General features: G+C 33.9%; 1 protein-coding gene across 11 annotated transcripts in view; it reads left to right on the top strand.

Annotated features, from left to right (window-relative positions):
* AHI1 (Abelson helper integration site 1) overlaps positions 1–20,132 on the top strand; it is a 229,087-nt gene that overhangs the window by 62,632 nt on the left and 146,323 nt on the right. For all 11 annotated transcript variants that reach the window (XR_004442955.1, XR_004442957.1, XR_004442956.1 and 8 more), the window contains 5 exons: positions 2,338–2,567; positions 4,290–4,396; positions 5,605–5,723; positions 6,845–6,975; positions 8,299–8,439. Coding sequence is in view for 8 of the 11 variants with exons in the window: in XM_033235379.1 (XP_033091270.1) it covers positions 2,338–2,567; positions 4,290–4,396; positions 5,605–5,723; positions 6,845–6,975; positions 8,299–8,439 (728 nt within the window). In the remaining 3 variants the exon portion in view is untranslated. The remainder of the gene's footprint in view (positions 1–2,337; positions 2,568–4,289; positions 4,397–5,604; positions 5,724–6,844; positions 6,976–8,298; positions 8,440–20,132) is intronic.

The raw sequence follows: 20,132 nt of genomic DNA on the forward strand, positions 1-20,132 counted from the left end.
ATTCTTCTCTCATGCCCTTCCTTGTACCCTTTGCTTCACCCACGTAATCTTTTGAAACACCCTAGCATCTTATCTTCTTTGGCATCTTCCTGCCCTTTGAAACCTACCTACTTTTCCTATACCTAAATGACCTTCTCCTACCCTTGCTGACTAACTCACTCGTTCAACAAAAATTAAATGCCTTTTGTGAGCTCTCATAGGTTTGTAGTTATTAGTTAAAATCCAGCTCGACTTCTATTATTCCTTGAGGCTATCTTGGGTTTCTGCACACAATATGTAGTATACTATACTAAAGCACACATTTTTTCCTTATTTATCTTTAAAACTGATATTAATTTAGGACTGTTTACATCATTAAAATAGTATTGTGAAAGCATTAACTGAGTGAAAAGAGAAGCATTGTAGCTAGCATCAAAACAACAAGGAGATTTTTGAAAGAGGTAAGGAATACTTGTAATAAATGAGCTGTTGTCCAAAGAAAAAAAATTAGAATTGCAAATGCTCACAAGTGGCAGAAGTATGGATTTCTGTCCATGTCTTCACCTTCTTTATTCCTGAGGATCCCTGACACATATTATTGTCAGTGTCTCCTAAGTATTTCCCACTTGGTTAGCTCTCTGCCATATGGGTTTATCCTAAATACCCTTATTTAGATATCCCCAGAATAATCTGTTTTTCTCAAATCAACAACGCCTAATACAGTCAGAAAGACTTTTCCATGTATAATGGCTCCCAAACAGGCCTACATGTCCCCACTATTCCCTCTTTCCAAACATACGGCTTAACTTCGGTGTGTTTTTTCTTTCCCAAATCTAGTAATTTTTATGTGTGTTCATTCAGTCTTTACAAGTTTGTGTTTCTTTGTTCTCTATGATCTAGTCTGATTTTTTTTCCCCAAGCCCATTTATATATTCCTTTGAATGTCAGATTCTCCCATCACCTGGGTAACAGAAGCCATCATTGATTCCAGTTCAGTTTTTACACAAAAAGTGTTACTTTTTTTTTTTAATATTATGTCTAATTATATTGAGCTGTTTTGAAGATGTATTTTCTTCATTTCTGCCTGTTATATAGTATTTTAAATAATGCTACTAAGATTTATTGCCAAACAACTGAGTTTTTTATCTTTTATCTTTTTAATATTTTCCCAAAATTAGTGGTTTTATTCTTCTAATAGGCATCATATTTCCTATAAATATGCTTATTGAAAATATACTGTGGTAAAAAAATGTTTGTGCAATTGATTCATGTGTTTTATTTTTACTCGAAAACATGTTCTTTCACTTCCTCTATTATTAGTTTGGATTCTTAGTAATTGAAGATCATATCCTATATTGTAAGCAGCTGCTGAGGAAACTCATAGAATATTATTCTTGAATAGAAACTGTTTTTTTTTCTCTTATCAGTAATCTTGTAACAGACTTACTTTGCTTTAGTTTTCAAGCAGTAATTAAAAGGATGAATACAAATCCCATATTTAAAATTAATATGTTCTTCTAATTTTGATAACCAAATATATTTTAAAAACCAATGCTTCACACTTATATAGCACCTGTATATTGGTAGATTTCACCTAGTTCTATACATTGCTAGAAATGCAGAGTATCTAACAGATTAACCCTTAGGGATTTACTCATTTGTCAAGACTGTCGCAGTGATTATAATCTTAATTTTTTTTAATTAGCCATTATTTAGAGGACAGGATAATGAATGTTAAACACAAAGAACGTGCTTAATGTAGGATAGTCTTTTCTATCAAAATGTCATAGTTATTTTAATCTTATTTTACTTGAGAATTCAAAATATAATAATTTTAGTATCTCTTTTAAATCTTTGAGATTTTCATTTTTACTATCTAGGCTTTGAAATTACAAATATAAAAGTTAATAGACGATGCTATTCTCTAAACCCCCATTAATAAACATTTTGTAAAAGTGGTATACACAATGTAAATGGGAAATCATTAAAGTTTCTCCTTACATATTTTTTATGCATATTGTACTAAATGCAATATTTTACCAGCTGTTCAATGTGTGTTTAACCAATGACAAAATAGGTAGGTTTAAAAAACAGTTATTAATTTTATAGTATAGATTACAATTAGTGGATGTAATATGCTGGATGATAACTATAACAAATAACTTTGTCACAATGTGAAAATTCCAGTCATCAAATATGAGATCATCATTATATTTTTCATTGTTTTAAAACTTGGTTTACCATTGGTAGTTGTCACTTGCTTACTCAAGGTTCATTGGCTATGTTGGTTCTTAGAAAAACTGTTAAAATAAACTTCTGCTTTTCAGAAGCAATATGTAACTTCTTATCCTTTTCCAGGATATGGAAAAATGAAATAAACAATACAAATACTTTCAGAGTTTTACCTCATCCTTCTTTTGTTTACACGGCTAAATTCCATCCAGCTGTAAGAGAGCTGGTAGTTACAGGATGCTATGATTCCATGATACGGATATGGAAAGTTGAGATGAGAGAGGATTCTGCCATGTTGGTCCGACAGTTTGACGTTCACAAAAGTTTTATCAACTCACTTTGTTTTGATACTGAAGGTATGTCAGAGACTATGAATGAAGACCAGCTATGTGAAGAATTTTTTTTACCAGAATAATAGTTATCGAGGCTTGAGAGGGTTATGTACTGATGATTGTGCGTATTTAGGTTTATGCTTGTTTTGCAGGTCATATGATAGATTTGACATTGAAGGAGTTCTGTTTGTAACTTTTAAGTTATTAAATTCTTAAACATTTAAAATTGCATAAATATATTTCTTTGAACTGGTGATTATCATTCTTACTTTTTTTCAAGAACCTTAAAATTTGCAAACATATAGAAGGGAAATTTGCAATTATTTAAAGTAAGAATAATATAGTGGCTAGGCACGGTGACTCATGCCTGTAATCCCAACACTTTGGGAGGCCAAGATGGGTTGATCATGAGGTCCGGAAATCAAGACCATCCTGGCTAACACGGTGAAACACCATCTCTACTAAAAATACAAAAAATTAGCTGGGTGTGGTGCTGGGCTCCTGTAGTCCCAGCTACTTGGGAGGCTGAGGCAGGAGAATCACTTGAACCTGGGAGGTAGAGGTTGCAGTGAGCTGAGATCGCGCCACTGCACTCCAGCCTGGGTGACAGAGTGAGATTCCGTCTCAAAAAAAAAGAATAATGTAGTATGTCTTAAAGATGTAAAACATAAATCATTTTATTATCCGAAAGAATAAAGAAATTTATTATATCTATTAAATAGTCACTTTTTACATAATTTCAGAGACTAGGCATGTAGGCTGTCACTATAATTAATTGGCATGGGATCCAGATCAAAAGGATAATACTGCTGATTTACTCAGTTCAGCTGTAGGGATGTTAATAAATTTGGAACATATTCAGGAAAGAAAGGTATCTGAAAACTAACTGTCATAATAGCAGTAGTTCAGATTGTAAAAGAGACATAAAGACTTTCTTCAACTATTTGGCCATAAGATATCCAAATGTGCAGAAAAAAAGAAAAAGAAAAAGAAAGAAAATTGGTCCATTTTACTCCAGTGGGTAGAGGTGGGCCAAAACTGTAGAAGGTAGATTTTCTTTGTACAGAATTACAAAGAATATTTTAATACAGGAAGCAGTTCACCAATTGAATAGTTGTTTTGTAAAATACTGAATTCACCGTTGCTGAACAGCCATCTGTTAGTGGTGGTGTTTGAGATATTCCTGAGTGGGTATGAAGTTGAACTTTCTGAGGTCTGTCAACTTTAAGATGATTTGACTCCAAAGAATTGATGTTAAATTGGAATACCTGTTATTTATTATTTTATTCATTTCCTGATCATTTAATGAGTTTCTACTGGGTCTCAGGTATTATACTAACACTATGTATTAGAATATAGGTATTTTTCTAGGACTCCAAAATAGATTTATAGGTTAATAAAGTGAGAAATAATGTTACATGTCGGATGGTTCAAATTATTTGGCTTTGGAATATGAGCCATATACACATGTACTGAGAGGCTCATTTCTTTTTGTAGTTAAATTCAGGTAAGTGACAAAGGGAAATAAGTCATCAAAAATAATTTAAAAGAGTAAAGAATTCATTTAAAGATAATTGGGGTTTGTTTGTAAGTTGCATTTTGATTTTTGGCTTTTTTAAACTGAAATACCTTTTAATAGCCCTTCAATTCTTTGACTGTTTTACTGGGGTATGGTTCCCCCAGTCTCCTATTATTTGTTTCTAACTCTGGGACATTCGTAAGTGAGTAATCTTGTTTTTTAAATAGGTCATCATATGTATTCAGGAGACTGTACAGGGGTGATTGTTGCTTGGAATACCTATGTCAAGGTTAATGATTTGGAACATTCAGTGCGTCACTGGACTATAAATAAGGTATAAAATCATATTTTATATTATGGGATTTAATTAAAGAAGTTGGAAAACTCCAATCACATGACTTTAAGATAGGATGTCAGGACATTCTGTTCTCTCATTTCAAAAAATTAACACTTTTTCTTAGTCAGTTATCAATAATTAATTAGCACACGCTCCTGGTGGCTGATTGATGATATAATGACTTAGTGAAGATTTTTAAAATTTCGGCCAGGTGTTAATGTCACTTTTTTATACCCCATTTGCACTGTGGCATTCAGTAATCCATTGGGTGACATTTATGCTAAAATGAGATGTATGTTATATTACCATCGATAAGTAATAATTTATATTTTCTGTTATATCCTTTTTCCTTGGTCCAATAACATCTCTAAAAACAGTGTTCTCAGTATTTTGTCAACACTGGTGTCTTTCAGAGTTATGTAATTATTATGAAAGTCTGTCATTTAATCACAATAATTATTTCATTTGAAATTTGCTAAATGGAAACAAATGAATAAGTTCTTTCATTTGGGGGCAGGAGTGTTTTTAAGACAGCTTGTATGTTAAGCAATTTTGTTAGTGTACATTTTTTACTTTTTATTTAAAAATACAAATGAATCATTAAACTTGAATTTATTTTATATAAATTGATCCAGTTTCTGCCTAACATATTATACCTTTTTCTTCAGTTTTTCTTAATAATAACAGTAGTTGAAAAAAGACACCCTAAGTGAAAAATAATTTTCATTAATTTTAGTTAAATCCATTGAGTCTATCAGATCTGTTGAAAAAGCAGTTCATCTGTTGTTAGAAATTCTTATCTAAATAAGAATAGAAACTTGAAAATTGATTCTACATGTGGTTTTGAATTTATAAAAATTGGAAGCTTCTTACATGATTTTAAACAAAAAATTTCATGTTACAAGATGTGTTTGTTGGAAATGCTTCTTGTTTGGGATTGACTAAATTTTGGGAAAGTGAACATACTACAGAAACACATAATAATTAAATTTGCATTTACATATTGCATAACAACACAAAAATACAGTTCATCAGCTTTATTTTCAACACTAAACTGAAGTTACTCAGAATCCTTTTGCTAACAATTATAAAGCATCCTATACAGCAGAATTGGAAAAGGTATTTTAAGATTAATTTTGTACCCCCAAAAGAGTTTAAGATTAGATAAACTTTTCATTAGTACTATTTTTTTTTTATCATTTTAGGAAATTAAAGAAACTGAGTTTAAGGGGATTCCAATAAATTATTTGGAGGTTCATCCCAATGGAAAACGTTTGTTAATTCATACCAAAAACAGTACTTTAAGAATTATGGATCTCCGGATGTAAGTATATTTCAGTATTGACAGGATAAGTACTCACAGAATAAGTAATGAATTAAATTATATTTATAAAATTCGGTAGTGGTTCTCAACTAGGCAGTGTCCCCACACTCACCAAGGAACATCTGGCAGTATCTGGAGATTTTTTTTTTTTATGTTGCTTCTAGTATCTAATGAGTAGAGATCAAAAATATTGCTAAGCATCCTACAGCCCATAGGATAGTCTCCCTAAAACAGTTATCCAGCCCAAAATGTGAATAGTTCTGAGGCTGAAATGTAGTTAGTTGCTTTTATTTTCACAATTTAAAAAAAAGAAACTTCTACCTTCAACAATGATATTGATTGATACTGATATTATCACTATGATACTGTTACAGCATTAGTATAATATGATGTAACAACAGGACAGGGCTTATGATTTATACGTCCTTGTTTTTTTCCTTTATTTCCAAATAATGGTGAACGTAGGGAAATATCCTTCTTATAAAAGGTGGGAGCAGCGTTCTGGGAAAATCAGCATAGACTTCTAGTGCACTTTTGTTTGGTGTTAGAGATGATAATAGTGCCTGCCTGGCACAAAGTATGTGCTGAAATGGTGTTTACTATTTTTTCGTGAGTGCAAAAATATGGAAGGCTATGTACCATATTTAGCAGATGGTTTAATAATATGTTTTATCTAATTGTTTTCAGAGATCAAATATTCCTTGTATTATTTTTAAAAATTCATCAGTTAGAAGACTATATGAGTATAAAAATTCTATCCATTATTTTAGTTACCAGCTCAAATGCTATCCATAGTCTCTCTTTCTCTGTAGCTAGAATTAATTTCTCTTGTCCAAGTTTGAAAAGAACTCTTCTGTTTGTCTTTTGCAGTACGTTCTACATCCACCTTCTATTTTACATTGACATGTTTCTCCTCTCTTGCTAAATTGTAAACTCCCTGGGCTCTTGGGACTAGCTCTCCTTTATTCTGCATCCATTATATTATAGAATGTCTCCCATATGACAGATTCTCAAAAAATGTTTGTTGAATGGAAATTAAGCATTTAAGAGAAAATATTTTATACCACCAGTCATTTACATGATTAAGACAGTTACATTTGTAAAATCTTTTCTGCTTGTAGATTAGTAGCAAGGAAATTTGTAGGAGCAGCAAATTATCGGGAGAAGATTCATAGTACTTTGACTCCATGTGGGACTTTTCTGTTTGCTGGAAGTGAGGATGGTATAGTGTATGTTTGGAACCCAGAAACAGGTGAGTATTTATAGAACTTTAAAAATCGTTTGGGGAGGTACAGGGCTTTGAAGAAGTGTGAAAATTCTACCATTTTTATGGAATAATTTTCAAGGAAATTCTGCTTTCGGGTTTTCAATTATGGTTTTTAAGATTAGAAAGCCTTCAGAGGAACTTATCTACAGCCTAAACTTGTATTAAATTTTGTTCTCTATTGCTTTAATATCTTTATGGATTTAGAATTTCACATTATAATTCAAGGTTTGTTCTTTCATGGCCTATGAGACATTACTGATCTTAGAAAATCGTTTAATGGAGACTAACACAAAGTACAAAATGTTACAAGCTGAATTTGGAATATGATTAGGTAGACAAATTGTTAAACATCTATAATATATTTTCATTAGTAACAGAAACATACCTGTGAAAGTTTTGAAATCTGAAACTTAAATAGCAAGTTACCTGAATTACTGCAATTCAGTTTTTTTCCAATAGACAATTACATTGGGAAGTTCATTTGTGCCTCACCTTTGCTTTCCAAAAGAAAATCTAAAGCTACATGAATGTTTTTAATAAGAAATTGAGAGAATTTCATAAAACTAACTTTAAAATTTCTTTAATGAACAGTATTTGATTTTTTCCTTGTTTATTTTTGTATTTTTTCTTTTAGGCATTTTGACTAGTCAGCTAACTTAGGCTTTTGTTTGAATGTTTCCTGTACCGTGTTTTGATGCTTTAGCATCAATTCAGTAGCGTTGTCTCCCTCACCTTCAATAAATGAATCTAGGTTCTTTGCTTTTTGATTCCTGACTGATTTTCTTGCGTTCCACAGATCTCTGCTTTAGACATCTTTTAGGCCAGAGTCATAAGTATCTTTCAAGCAAATGGGTACCTCAAACAGCATCTGGGGAAAAAAAAAAAAAAATGGAAAAGTTAATCCTTCACCAAAACTCACCCAACTAGAGTTTCTTTAGTTTTAGAGTCCTGTAATTTCTCCCATAGTTCTACCCAGAGTTCTCTGTCATTTGGAGTTTGCTTAGCTCTGTCCAATCTCCAATCTCAGAGTCATATACCTCTCTACTTCCTTCTGTGCCCTTTGTCTTTCTTTTGTGCCTTGAAAACCTCATTGAAGAGGTAGAAAGTAGAAAGAGGAGGGTCAATGAAATGTAAAATAAAGATAATTTCATACATTGTCACTCAAACATTTTTAAATATTTGAGGTTTTCACATAAATAATATGAGCATTACTATATTTTCTAATAAATGGCAGAATAATCTTGTAACAAGATTTATCTGATATAGATATGCTCTGATAAACATTTTTTAATCTCTCTTTTTATTTAGGAGAACAAGTAGCCATGTATTCTGACTTGCCATTCAAGTCACCTGTTCGAGACATTTCTTATCATCCATTTGAAAATATGGTTGCATTCTGTGCATTTGGGCAAAATGAGCCAATTCTTCTGTATATTTATGATTTCCATGGTAAGTCCACCACTTGGTAAGTAAAGAATTTTTAGAGTAACATTTACATTTAGACTAAACCGGGAATCTGTCTGGCATTTAAATGCTGACCAAAGTACACCTAACAATTGTGCCCTTCCGTTGGAATCACAGAAAGCTAGCCACCAGTTTCTTTGTAAATCAATTTAAATAAATAGAATTTACCTAAAAAATATTTGGAATATGTTAACTAAATTTAAGAGGTAAGTAACACTTAGGAAATACAGATCTTTAATGTTTTTGGTTGACTATTGAGTTAATATTTTATCCTATATTCTTAACTAAAGCATATAGTTTTAATAAGTTGTAGTTTTGAGAGTTTCTTAACATAAAAAGTAGGGGAAAAATCACATGTCAGTGAAAACATCACCTGGAATTAGAAATCTAATGTCTTTCAGGTCTGCAATTACACTATTCTATCATTCTGAGAAATAATAAGGAAATAAAAAGTTTGGATACCTTATATTTCAGGGACAGTATGGTATTTTAATAATTCTCTGGATTTATGCTGGTTTTCATATATTTCTTTAATTTCTGTCCTGAAATTAGGATTCCACTCTTCTATATTATACTGTTAGTGCTGTCATTCTCAAAATTGCATTTCTGTTTTCTTTATACATTCTTGTACAAAAATGAAAAGTCTTCGTTAGTTTCTTTGATTTGCTTATGGAAAGTTAACTGTATTAAGTTAATATAGATTGAATTGATTAATGGTTGTGATAAATACTAAGTTATTAGGCAATTAAGTTATAAATCTGAAGTTCTTGATCACAGTATGGATTATATTATGCCTTCCTGGGTGAATTGTGCTAGAGAAAAATATTTTCTAGCATAATTTATTGTAAAATCAAGATTTAATCTTTATTTTAAAGAATTTTATAGAGAAGAAATCATTTCTGCAACACATACTCAGATTTATAGAACACTATTACTAATGGTGGAATTGTCAACCAACACAGTACCATTTACTGTTACAAGCAGACGTTAGCAAAAATAAACACTGCCTGATTATACGAAAAAGCAGATGCATTCCTCAAATCATTCAATGTCCAAATCTGGTGTCTAGTTTCAACATGTATCCTGAAACAGTTCTCTCTTTGTACCCACTCTAAATCTTCACATAAATGAAGAGTTATAGCAAAGTACTTTATATTTGGAACTGTTATACAGGAAATAGGCAGCACAGTTATTTCCTCAGACTCTTAAGAGGTTTTACAATAGTCTTCATTCAATTTCTAATTTGCTTTTTATGCCTTTGAAATTTTCACTACACATACACATTAAAGTTCCACTCTATCTTTTCTTCAAGCAATTTATTTTTTGTCACTGACAGAGGATTTTATCATCAGATTAGCCCAGGATAGTTAGGTTTGCCAATTTGGTTTTTAGGCAATAAGCATGGAAGTCCATTCTAGAGGCATAGTAGTAGAAAGAGCTAAGCATTTTAGGAGTCCAAAAAAACGGGGTTTAGACTCTATTCTCTTCCTCTAGTGACCTTGCACAAGCATCTTTCCTGAAGCTCCATTTTCGTATCTGTTAAAATGTACTACAGTACTAGTACCTGTCCTACCTAAGAGAGGTATTTGTGAAGATACTGTGAGACCATGACTGTGAAAGGACTAGGTAAATTGATAAGCACGGTATTGAAACAAAAGATAAAATGAGTTGTCATGCTTATCCAACCAGTATACACTTGACTACATGTAAGAATTTCTGTTTTAATATGCTGATAAGCATCTCTATATAGAAAGGAGTTGAAGAGTTTTTTTCTCCTCCCTTTTACTCTGTTGCTTAGTCTTTTATTTATTAAAGTATGTTTCTTTCCAGGTTAATTTATTAGAGTATAAATGCATAAAAATTAAAAATCAAAGATGTTATTTCCACACTATCTTAATGTGCAAGAGGAAGGATTTCTGTGAGCATTTTAGAAATTAAAATATTCAAATAATAGCACATTAAATTAAAATTATTTGTGCAATATATCACAAACACAATTTTTGATATGCAAACACACCTTTACAAATTAAAACTCAAAAATGTTTCAACACATTCTCCCAACTTGTTGCTATTTTTAAAAAGAGGAAGCTTAAGAAGAAGTTAAGTAATCTTAAGACATCTAAGATTTAGCAGAGTTCTTGTGAATGGTATAGATCCATAAGAAAAGTGTAATGTTTATTACTGACCTATTAGAGTTTTGTCTTATATTTTATTTTTTAATACAGGAATATTTTGCTCATAATGTTTTGTTTGAAAATAAAGTTTACATATGGCTTTACATAAATATTTTAATAGTATAAAATTCAAAAAACACAAAAGACTTCAGAGATTTTTAAGTGGTGTTTTAAAACATTATCAGATAATTTTCAAGGAAAATGGAGCAAGCTTATTTTTTTTTTATAAGCTAAACAAGTTGTGAATGAGACCACAGTGGTAACTAAATGTATCATCCATCTTTCAGTTCTAGCAAAATCTGTGAAGAGTTAGCAAGCATCTTTCCCTGGTAAACATATGTTCAGGTTGTGGTCTTTTGGGTCTTTCATTCTACTGACTTTTTGCTTTTTTTGGTAAGAAATATGATTTTTACTTTCAGAAGGCAGTTTTATTTGCCTGATGTTGAAAGGGTTAATCATCCAGTAATACAAAATTTAGTCACAGAGTACCACAAATAATGTACTTTTAGGATTCCCATAATAACAGAGCACTAGTCAGAGAAACGGCTTCTACTGAATTAAATTCATGAAGCTAGACTTCAGTTAATGTTTTGTTGTTAATCAATATTTATTCACCTCGGTCTCTAGGATATTGTTCTAAATTTAATAATAATTTTGGTTAATACTTACATAGCATTTTCTTTGTTCCTGGTACTGTTTTTAAGTTTTTGCAATAATCTTGTGGCATAGGGGCTGTTATCCTCGCTTTACAGGAGCCATGGCTTTAAATCAATGCAGTTTGCTCCTGGAGTCCATGCTCATATTTGCTGCACTAAATTTCCTTTTCAGCACATTTCTTGAAATATTAGTTTCTAAATGTCTAATAATAAAACCTTGTTTTGTCTACAGTACAGTTTTTTCTATGTTTCTTTGTGGAGTATGTAGTTTCCTTGTATTTTCTATACTTTGTAAGAAGCAAAGATGGAAGCTTGTTCATCTTTTTCCTACTAGTACCTACCCAGAATACTGACACATAGTAAATGCGCATGTAGTGTTTTCAGTGGAGTCAAGTCTAATTTGGGAAGTTCTCAACATTATTTGATAATTCTGCGTAATAAGGCTGATTTTTCACTAGGTGGCAATGTCTCCTCTGAACCAGTATTAACTCTGGAGTGCTTTGTAGTCGTAGTATCTTAGACAAGACAAATCTTTATTAAGCACCTATTGTGTGTCAAGTTGAGCTGTGCTATGAAACGCAGGAATCAGACTCAGATTACCATTCTTTTTTCTAGTCCTTTGTACTTCCTAGTTAGTTGATTACATCTGTAAAAGAAATTTAAACCAAAAAGCAGTTTCTGCTACTGACATGATTTTATTAATACATTTCATATTAATTAATGATAGCCTACATTGTCATTATTAACAAACATTTTTTATATTGTTACACATTTTACCAGAGTTCAGGGCAACATGTACCTTTAGTTTCCTGTAAAATTTGTTATTTAACTTGCTCATTGCCTAGAAGCATGTGGTATTTATAATGCCATATGTCTAACATAGTACCTGGCATATTACTAATATGCAATAAATGAGTAAATTTTGGCATTAACAATTACAAATCCTGTAGAATAGCATTTTTTCCTTAAATTTTATAAAAATGTATACTGAGAGGTATCATCAGTTAGTAAATTTGGGGCTAATAACAGTGGTAGTAGTAGCTCATATTTATCAAGCATTTAATGTGTCTTCCACACTTAGGAGCATTTTACATCCATTATCTCATACCATCCTTCTAAAACTCTTCAGTGTAGGTCCCATTATTATCCTCATTTTGCAGATGATGAAACGGAGGCACAGAGAAAACAATAATTTTCCTAAAGTAACACGGTAGTAAAGCCACCATTTTGTTCTAAGCTGACTCCAGAGTCCGTGTTCTTAATGCATTAAGCTATCTGTCTTAGGCACTTATTTAGTCTTTGCGTTTCCTGATCGTGAAGTAAATTTAAAAGGTAGCTAAATATTCCTATGATAAAATGTGTTGTTGGTTTTCAATTTCAGCATTTAGGAGAACCCCCTTAAGAAAGGAAGTTTGCTTATCTAGTATTATTAATAGTTCACTCCTTTAAAAATGTGGGAGGTGGCTGGGTGTGGTGGCTCATACCTGTAATCTCAGCACTTTGGGAGGCTGAGGCAGGAGGATCGCTTGAGGCCAGGAGTTTGAGACCAGACTGAGCAACATAATGTGCCCTCATCTCTACGTACATACATATGTACATACATGCATACATACATAAAAATAAAAATTTGAGGATTAACATAATTATGGTGTAATAAGCCATTATGTTCTTAATGTAGTTTAAAGTACAAATATTCTTTAGTATATAGCATTAATTTTTATTTTTTTTTTTTTTTCCTTGAGACAGGGTCTCCGCTCTGTCACCCAGGCTGGAGTGCAGTAGCATAATCACAGCTCACTGCAGCCTCAACCTCCTGGGCTCAAACGGTCCTCCAACCTCAGCCTCCCTAGTAGCTGGGACCACAGGATACTCGCTTAATTTCTTGTGTATATTTTTTGTAGAGACAGGGTTTTGCCATGTTTGAGACGAGCCTAGGCCTGGTCTCAAGTGATCTGCTCACCCTAGTCTCCCAAAGTGCTGGGATTACAGGCATGAGCCACCATGCCTGGCCTCATTACATTTTAATATAACTCCTTTTACAATATTTTTGAAACAAGGTAATGTCCAGTAGAAATAAATTTAATACCCACAGTTTTATGTACAATATAGGTACAATGTCGTGGTTTTCTATATTGGAGATAGCTATTTGTATGTATTTATTTGTAATACCATGTACATACAGTATATCTACAAATGTAGAAATACATTTGTTTTCAATATTCTATATGGCATTCATTTCTAATGCGAATAATTCAAAAGCACATTCAGATATCATAATTCTCATACGAGATTATATCATTAAAATATAACTAATAGTAGAGCAGAATTTTAAACATTTATTTTTAGCCTGGTAGGAGAAATTAAAAGATAGAAATGCCACATTTTAAGACATGCCAAAACTACCTATTTCTTGGTTATATGCTGAAGTACCTATTTTAATATTATTCACATAATAGGTACTTTGATTTGAGAGTTTGTCATTCAAGAACTCAAAACACATGGAAAATTTAGTCAATTTGATAGTATTGAGCATAAACCAGAGCCCTGAACTCCTCTTTAAGGCATTTTTTAAAAATGTTTACAGTAGTGTTTTTAATTGCACTAAGGCATGAATGATATGATGTAAAATAGACAGCAACAAAGACTGGAGTAAGAGAGCGCTGGCATTCTAGACAAAATACTGCCACTCTCTGTTTGACCCTGGTCAAATAATTTACCTTTCTGCACCTGTTTTTTTTTTCCACTTGTATAATTAGAATAGCATCTATTCTATTTTATATCAATATTTTTATCAAAGGATAAAATGAAACTATAAAATGAGGCATGAAGCATAAATACAGGCGTACCTCGTTTTCCTGGTCTTTGCTTTATTATGCTTCATAGATACTACGTTTTCTACAGATTGAAGTTTTGTGGCAATTCTATGTTAAGCCAGTCTATTGGTGCCATTTTTCCAACATTGTGTGCTCACTTTGTGTGTCTCTGTCACGTTTTCATAATTCTCAAAATATTTCACACCTTTTCATTATTATATCTGTTATGGTGATCTGTGATGAGTGCTCTTTGATGTTACAATGGTAATTGCTTTGGGGCACCACAAACTGTACCCATATAAGATGGCAAACTTAATTGATAAATGTTGTAAGTGTTCTGACTGCCCCACCCACCAGCCATTCTCCCATGTCTCTCCCTCTCTTCAGGCCTCCCTCTTCTCTGAGACACAGTATTGAAATGAGGCCAGCTAATAACCCTGCAGTGGCCTCTAAGTATTCAAGTGAAAGGAAGAATTGCACATCTCTCATTTTAAATCAAAAGGTAGAAGTGATTAAGCTCAGTGAGGAAGGCATGGAGAAAGCTGAGATAGGGCAAAGGCTAAGACTTTTGTGCCATATAGTTAGCCAAGTTGTGAATGCAAAGGAAAGGTTCTTCATCAGTGAACACACAAATGACAGGAAAGTAAAACAACCTTATTGCTGATATGGACAAAGTTTTTGTGATCTAGATAGAAGATCAAACCAGCCACAGTACCCCCTTATGCCAGAGCCTAATCTAGAGCAAGGCCTCTAACTCTCTTAAAGTCTACGAAGGCTGCGAGAGGTGAGGAAGCTGCAGGAGAAAAGTTTGAAACTAGCAGAGGCTCATTTATGAGGTTTAAGGAAGGTAACCATCTCCATAACATTAAAATGCAAGGTGAAGCAACAAGTGATGATGTAGAAGCCGTAGCAAGTTATCCAGAAGATCTAGCTGAGATCATTGATGAAAGTGGCTACAGTAAACCACATATTTTCAATGGAGATGAAACAGCTTTCTATTGGAAGAAGATGCCCTCCAGTAGTTTCATAGCTAGAGAGGAGAAGTCAAACCTGGCTTCAGAGCTTTAAAGAACAGCCTACTGGTTGTGGCAGCTCATGCCTGTAATCTCAGCACTTTGAGAGGCGGAGGGGGGTGGATCACTTGAGGTCAGGAGATCGAGACCAGCCTGGCCAACATGGTGAAATCCTCTGTCTACTAAAAATACAAAAATTAGCCAGATATGGTGGCATGCACCTGTAATCCCAGCTACTTGAGAGGCTGAGTCAGGGGAATCGCTTGAACCCAGGAGGCAGAGGTTGCAGTGAGCCAGGATCACACCATTGCACTCCAGCCTGGGTGACAGAGTGAGAGTTCGTCTCAAAAAAAAAAAAAAGAACAGGCTGACTCTTTTGTTAGGGCTAAGGCAGCTGACGATTTGAAGTTTAAGTCAACGCTCATGGACTATTCCAAAAATCCTAGAGCTCTTAAGAATTACACTACATTGGACCTCTTTAAGGAGAACTGCAAACCACTGCTCAGGGAAATAAGAGAGGACACAAACAAATGGAAAAACATTCCATGCTCATGGATAGGAAGAATCAATATATGAAAATGGCCATACTTCCCAAAGTAATTTATAGATTCAATGCTATCCCCATCAAACTACCATCGACTTTCTTCACAGAATTAGAAAAAACTACTTTAAGGCCAGGCACAGTGGCTCATGCCTGTAATCTCAGCACTTTGGGAGGCCGAGGCAGGCAGATCACGATGTCAAGAGATTGAGACCACCCTGGCCAACATGATGAAACCCCATCTCTACTAAAAATACAAAAATTAGCCACGCGTGTTGGTGGGCGCCTATAATCCCAGCTACTCGGGAGGCTGAGGCAGGAGAATCGCTTGAACCTGGGAGGCAAGGAGGTTGCAGTGAGCCGAGATGGCACCACTCCAGCCTAGGTGACAGTGAGATCTGGTCTCAAAAAAAAAAAAAAGAAAAGAAAACTACTTTTAAATTTCATATGAAACCAAAAAAAGAGCCCATATAGCCAAGACAATCCTAAGCAAAAAGAACGAAGCTGGAGGCATCATGCTACCTGACTTCAAACTATACTACAAGGCTACAGTAATCAAAACAGCATGGTATTGGTACCAAAATAGATACATAGACCAATGGAACAGAACAGAGGCCTCAGAAATAACGCCACACATCTGCAGCCATCTGATCTTTGACAAAGCTAACAAAAACAAGCAATGGGGAAAGGATTTCCTATTTAATAAATGGCGCTGGGAAAACTGGCTAGCCGTATGCAGAAAACAGAAACTGGACCCCTTGCTTACATCTTATACAAAAATTAACTCAACATGGATTAAAGACTTAAACGTAAGACCTAAAATGATAAAATCCCTAGAAGAAAACCTAGGCAGTACCATTCAGAACATAGGCATGGGCCAAGACTTCGTGACTAAAACACCAAAAGCAATGGCAACAAAAGCCAAAATTGACAAATGGGATCTAGTTAAACTAAAGAGCTTCTGCACAGCAAAAGAAACTATCATGAGAATGAATAGGCAACCTACAGAATGGGAGAAAATTTTTGCAATCTATCTATCTGACAAAGGGCTAATATCTGGAATCTGTGAAGAACTTAAACAAATTTACAAGAAAAAAAAAAACCCCATCAAAAAGTGGGCAAAGGATATGAACAGACACTTCTCAAAAGAGGACATTTATGTGGCCAACAAACATGAAAAAAAGCTCATCATCACTGGTCATTAGAGAAATGCAAATGAAAATCACAGGGAGGTGCTATCTCACGCCAGTTAGAATGGCAAGTGTTAAAAAGCCAAGAAACAACAGATGCTGGAGAGGATGTGGAGAAATAGGAACACTTTTACACTGTGAACAATGTTCACAGCGTCTTCACCAGGAGTAGATCCCGTCTCAAGAAATGACTTTCTTTGCTCATCCATTCTAGTTTGATAATGAGATTGCAGTAATTCATTCACATCTTCAGGCTCTACTTCTAATTCTAGTTCTCTTGCTATTTTCACCAAATCTGCAGTCACTTCCTTCACTGAAGTCTTGAAGCCCTCAAAGTCATCCATGGGGGTTGGAATGCACTTCTTTCAAACTTCTGTTAGTGTCCACATTTTGACCTCCTCTTATGAATCATGAATGTTCTTAATGGCATTTAGAAAGGTGAATTCTTTCCAGGTTTTCAATGTACTTTGCCCAGCTCCATCAGAGGAATCACTATCTATGTCAGCTATGGACTTATCAGATGTATTTCTTAAATAGTAGGATGTGAAAGTCAAAATTACTCCTTGATCCGTGGGCTTCAGAATGGATGCTGTGTTAGCAGGTATGAAAACAACATTCATCTCTTTGGACATTTCCATTAGAGCTCTTGGATGACCAGGTGCATTGTGAATGAGAAGTGATATTTTGAAAGAAATATTTTTTTCTGACTGGTAAGTCACAACAGTGGGCCTAAAAGATATAGTAAATCATCTTGTAAACGAATGTGCTATCATCGAGGCTTTGCTGTTCCATTTATAGAGCAGAGGAGATGTAGTGTAATTCTATTTGTTAAATTATTATTATACTTTAAGTTCTGGGATACATGTGTAGAACGTGCAGGTTTGTTAGGTATACACGTGCCATGGTGGTTTGCTGCACCCATCAACCCCATCAACCTGTCATCTACATTAGGTATTTCTCCTAATGCTCTCCTTCCCCTAGCCCCCTACCCCTTGAAAGGCCCCGGTGTGTGATGTTCCCCTTCCTGTGTCCATGTGTTCTCATTGTTCAACTCTGACTTATGAGTGAAAACCTGCGGCGTTGGTTTTTTGTCCTTGCGATAGTTTGCTGAGAGTGATGGTTTCCAGCTTCATCCATGTCCCTGCAAAGGACATGAACTCATCCTTTTTTATGGCTGCATAGTATTGCATGGTGTATGGTGTATATGTGCCACATTTTCTTTATCCAGTCTATCATTGATGGACATATGGGTTGGTTCCAAGTCTTTGCTATTGTGAATGGTGCCGCAGTAAACATACGTGTGCATGTGTCTTTATAGTAGAATGATTTATAATCCTTTGGGTATATACCCAGTAATGGGATGGCTGGGTCAAATGTTATTTCTGGTTCTAGACCACACTGTCTTCCACAATGGTTGAACTAGTTTACAATCCCACCAACAGTGTAAAAGTGTTCCTGTTTCTCCACATCCTCTCCAGCACCTGTTGTTTCCTGACTTTTTAATGATCACCATTCTAACTGGTGTGATATGGTATCTCATTGTGGTTTTGATTTGCATTTCTCTGATGGCGAGTGATGATGATCATTTTTTCATGTGTCTGTTGGCTACATAAATGTCTTCTTTTGAGAAGTGTCTGTTCATATCCTTCACCCACTTTTTGATGGGGTTGTTTGTTTTTTTCTTGTAAATTTGTTTAAGTTCTTTGTAGATTCTGGATATTAGCCCTCTGTGAGATGAGTAGATTGCAAAAATTTTCTCCCATTCTGTAGGTTGCCTTTTCACTCTGATGGTAGTTTATTTTGCTGTGCAGAAGCTCTTTAGTTTAATTAGATCCTATTTGTCAATTTTGGCTTTTGTTGCCATAGATTTTGGTGTTTTAGACATGAAGTCCTTGCCCATGTCTATGTCCTGAATGATATTGCCTAGGTTTTCTTCTAGGGTTTTTATGGGTTTAGGTCTAACATTTAAGTCTTTAATACATCTTGAATTAATTTTTGTATAAGGTGTAATGCGTTGATTTTTTAGACATAATGCTATTGCACACTTAATAGACTACAGTATAGTGTAACCATAACTTTTATATGCACTGGAAAATTAAAAACATATGACTTTCTTTATTGAGATATATGCTTTATTGCAGTAGTCTGAAACCAAACCCACTATATCTCTGAGTAATGCCTGTGTTATTAGAGTTCGTAAACTAGGCTGCAGTTGGGAAATTGTAGCTATTCTCTGTAGCAGGGTATGCATGACACTTTTTCAGTTGGATAACATTCTGTGTGATGATTGATAATGGAATAGGAACCAACAAGAGCAGAATAGCATGTACTGCAGGGGATTTGCAGATAGTTGATTCAATTTTGATATCCAGCTAATCAATTTGCCAGATGCTGGTAGATGCTGTCTCATTTGATTAGCTGTAAGACTTGAATCTGCTGCACATTACTATATAGATTTTGAACAGTTTTATTAGTTATATTTCAAAGTTCTAATTGACTTACAAGGTATGTCGAGGAAATATAGAATTGTTAACAGGCCCTGAAACACAGGCTACCAGAATTGAAGTGTTAGTCTATAGAACTTCTTGGATCCATCAATTCAGTATCTCAAGATTAGCTGAAGGAGGAACAAGTCAGGCCAGATAAAATACAAAAAAAAAAAAAAAACATTCTAAGTCCTGAACATTCACTAGAGAAAGAGATGCTTCTTTTGTTAGATGTTAGAGAAAGACAAGGAGAATGCTATGTAACTGCTAAGTGCTGGGAAACTAAGTAGAACTACCAGCTTATAGGCATGATATTATAACTGGAAATACAATAGTTTATAGGTAAATAAATTAGGTATGCAGTAAGATGACCATATACAGTAACAGGATTATATATAATGAAATGTCTTGAACAAAGGAATTAAATGGTGAACCAAAAGAGAATCTTATTGTTAATATAATGTAAGGGAAAGAATATGTTGTGATTCCAGGTTCACTTTATTATAAAGTCAGTAATGTAAGTACATAGATTGTAATAATAACAAACTTTGCATTTGCTTCAAACTCAAAGGGCAGTGGATTAAAATATCTTATTTCCTCAGTCCTTCCTCCTGTAAAGATAAAAATCTCTTGAGAAAACCACATTATTTTTTCATAATTGTTTAACTCAAGAACATACACAAAAGCACCAAGCTTCTTATATAAATCAAAGGAGTGTCCATCATAAAAACATTTTAAGAATTTTTTAATTTTGTAAAATTTTGAATCCCAAATGATAGCCTATTAGAAGTAAATTTAGAAGGAT

Source organism: Trachypithecus francoisi, unplaced genomic scaffold (genome assembly GCF_009764315.1).
Source record: "Trachypithecus francoisi isolate TF-2019V2 unplaced genomic scaffold, Tfra_2.0 Lachesis_group15, whole genome shotgun sequence".
Lineage (NCBI taxonomy): Eukaryota > Metazoa > Chordata > Mammalia > Primates > Cercopithecidae > Trachypithecus > Trachypithecus francoisi.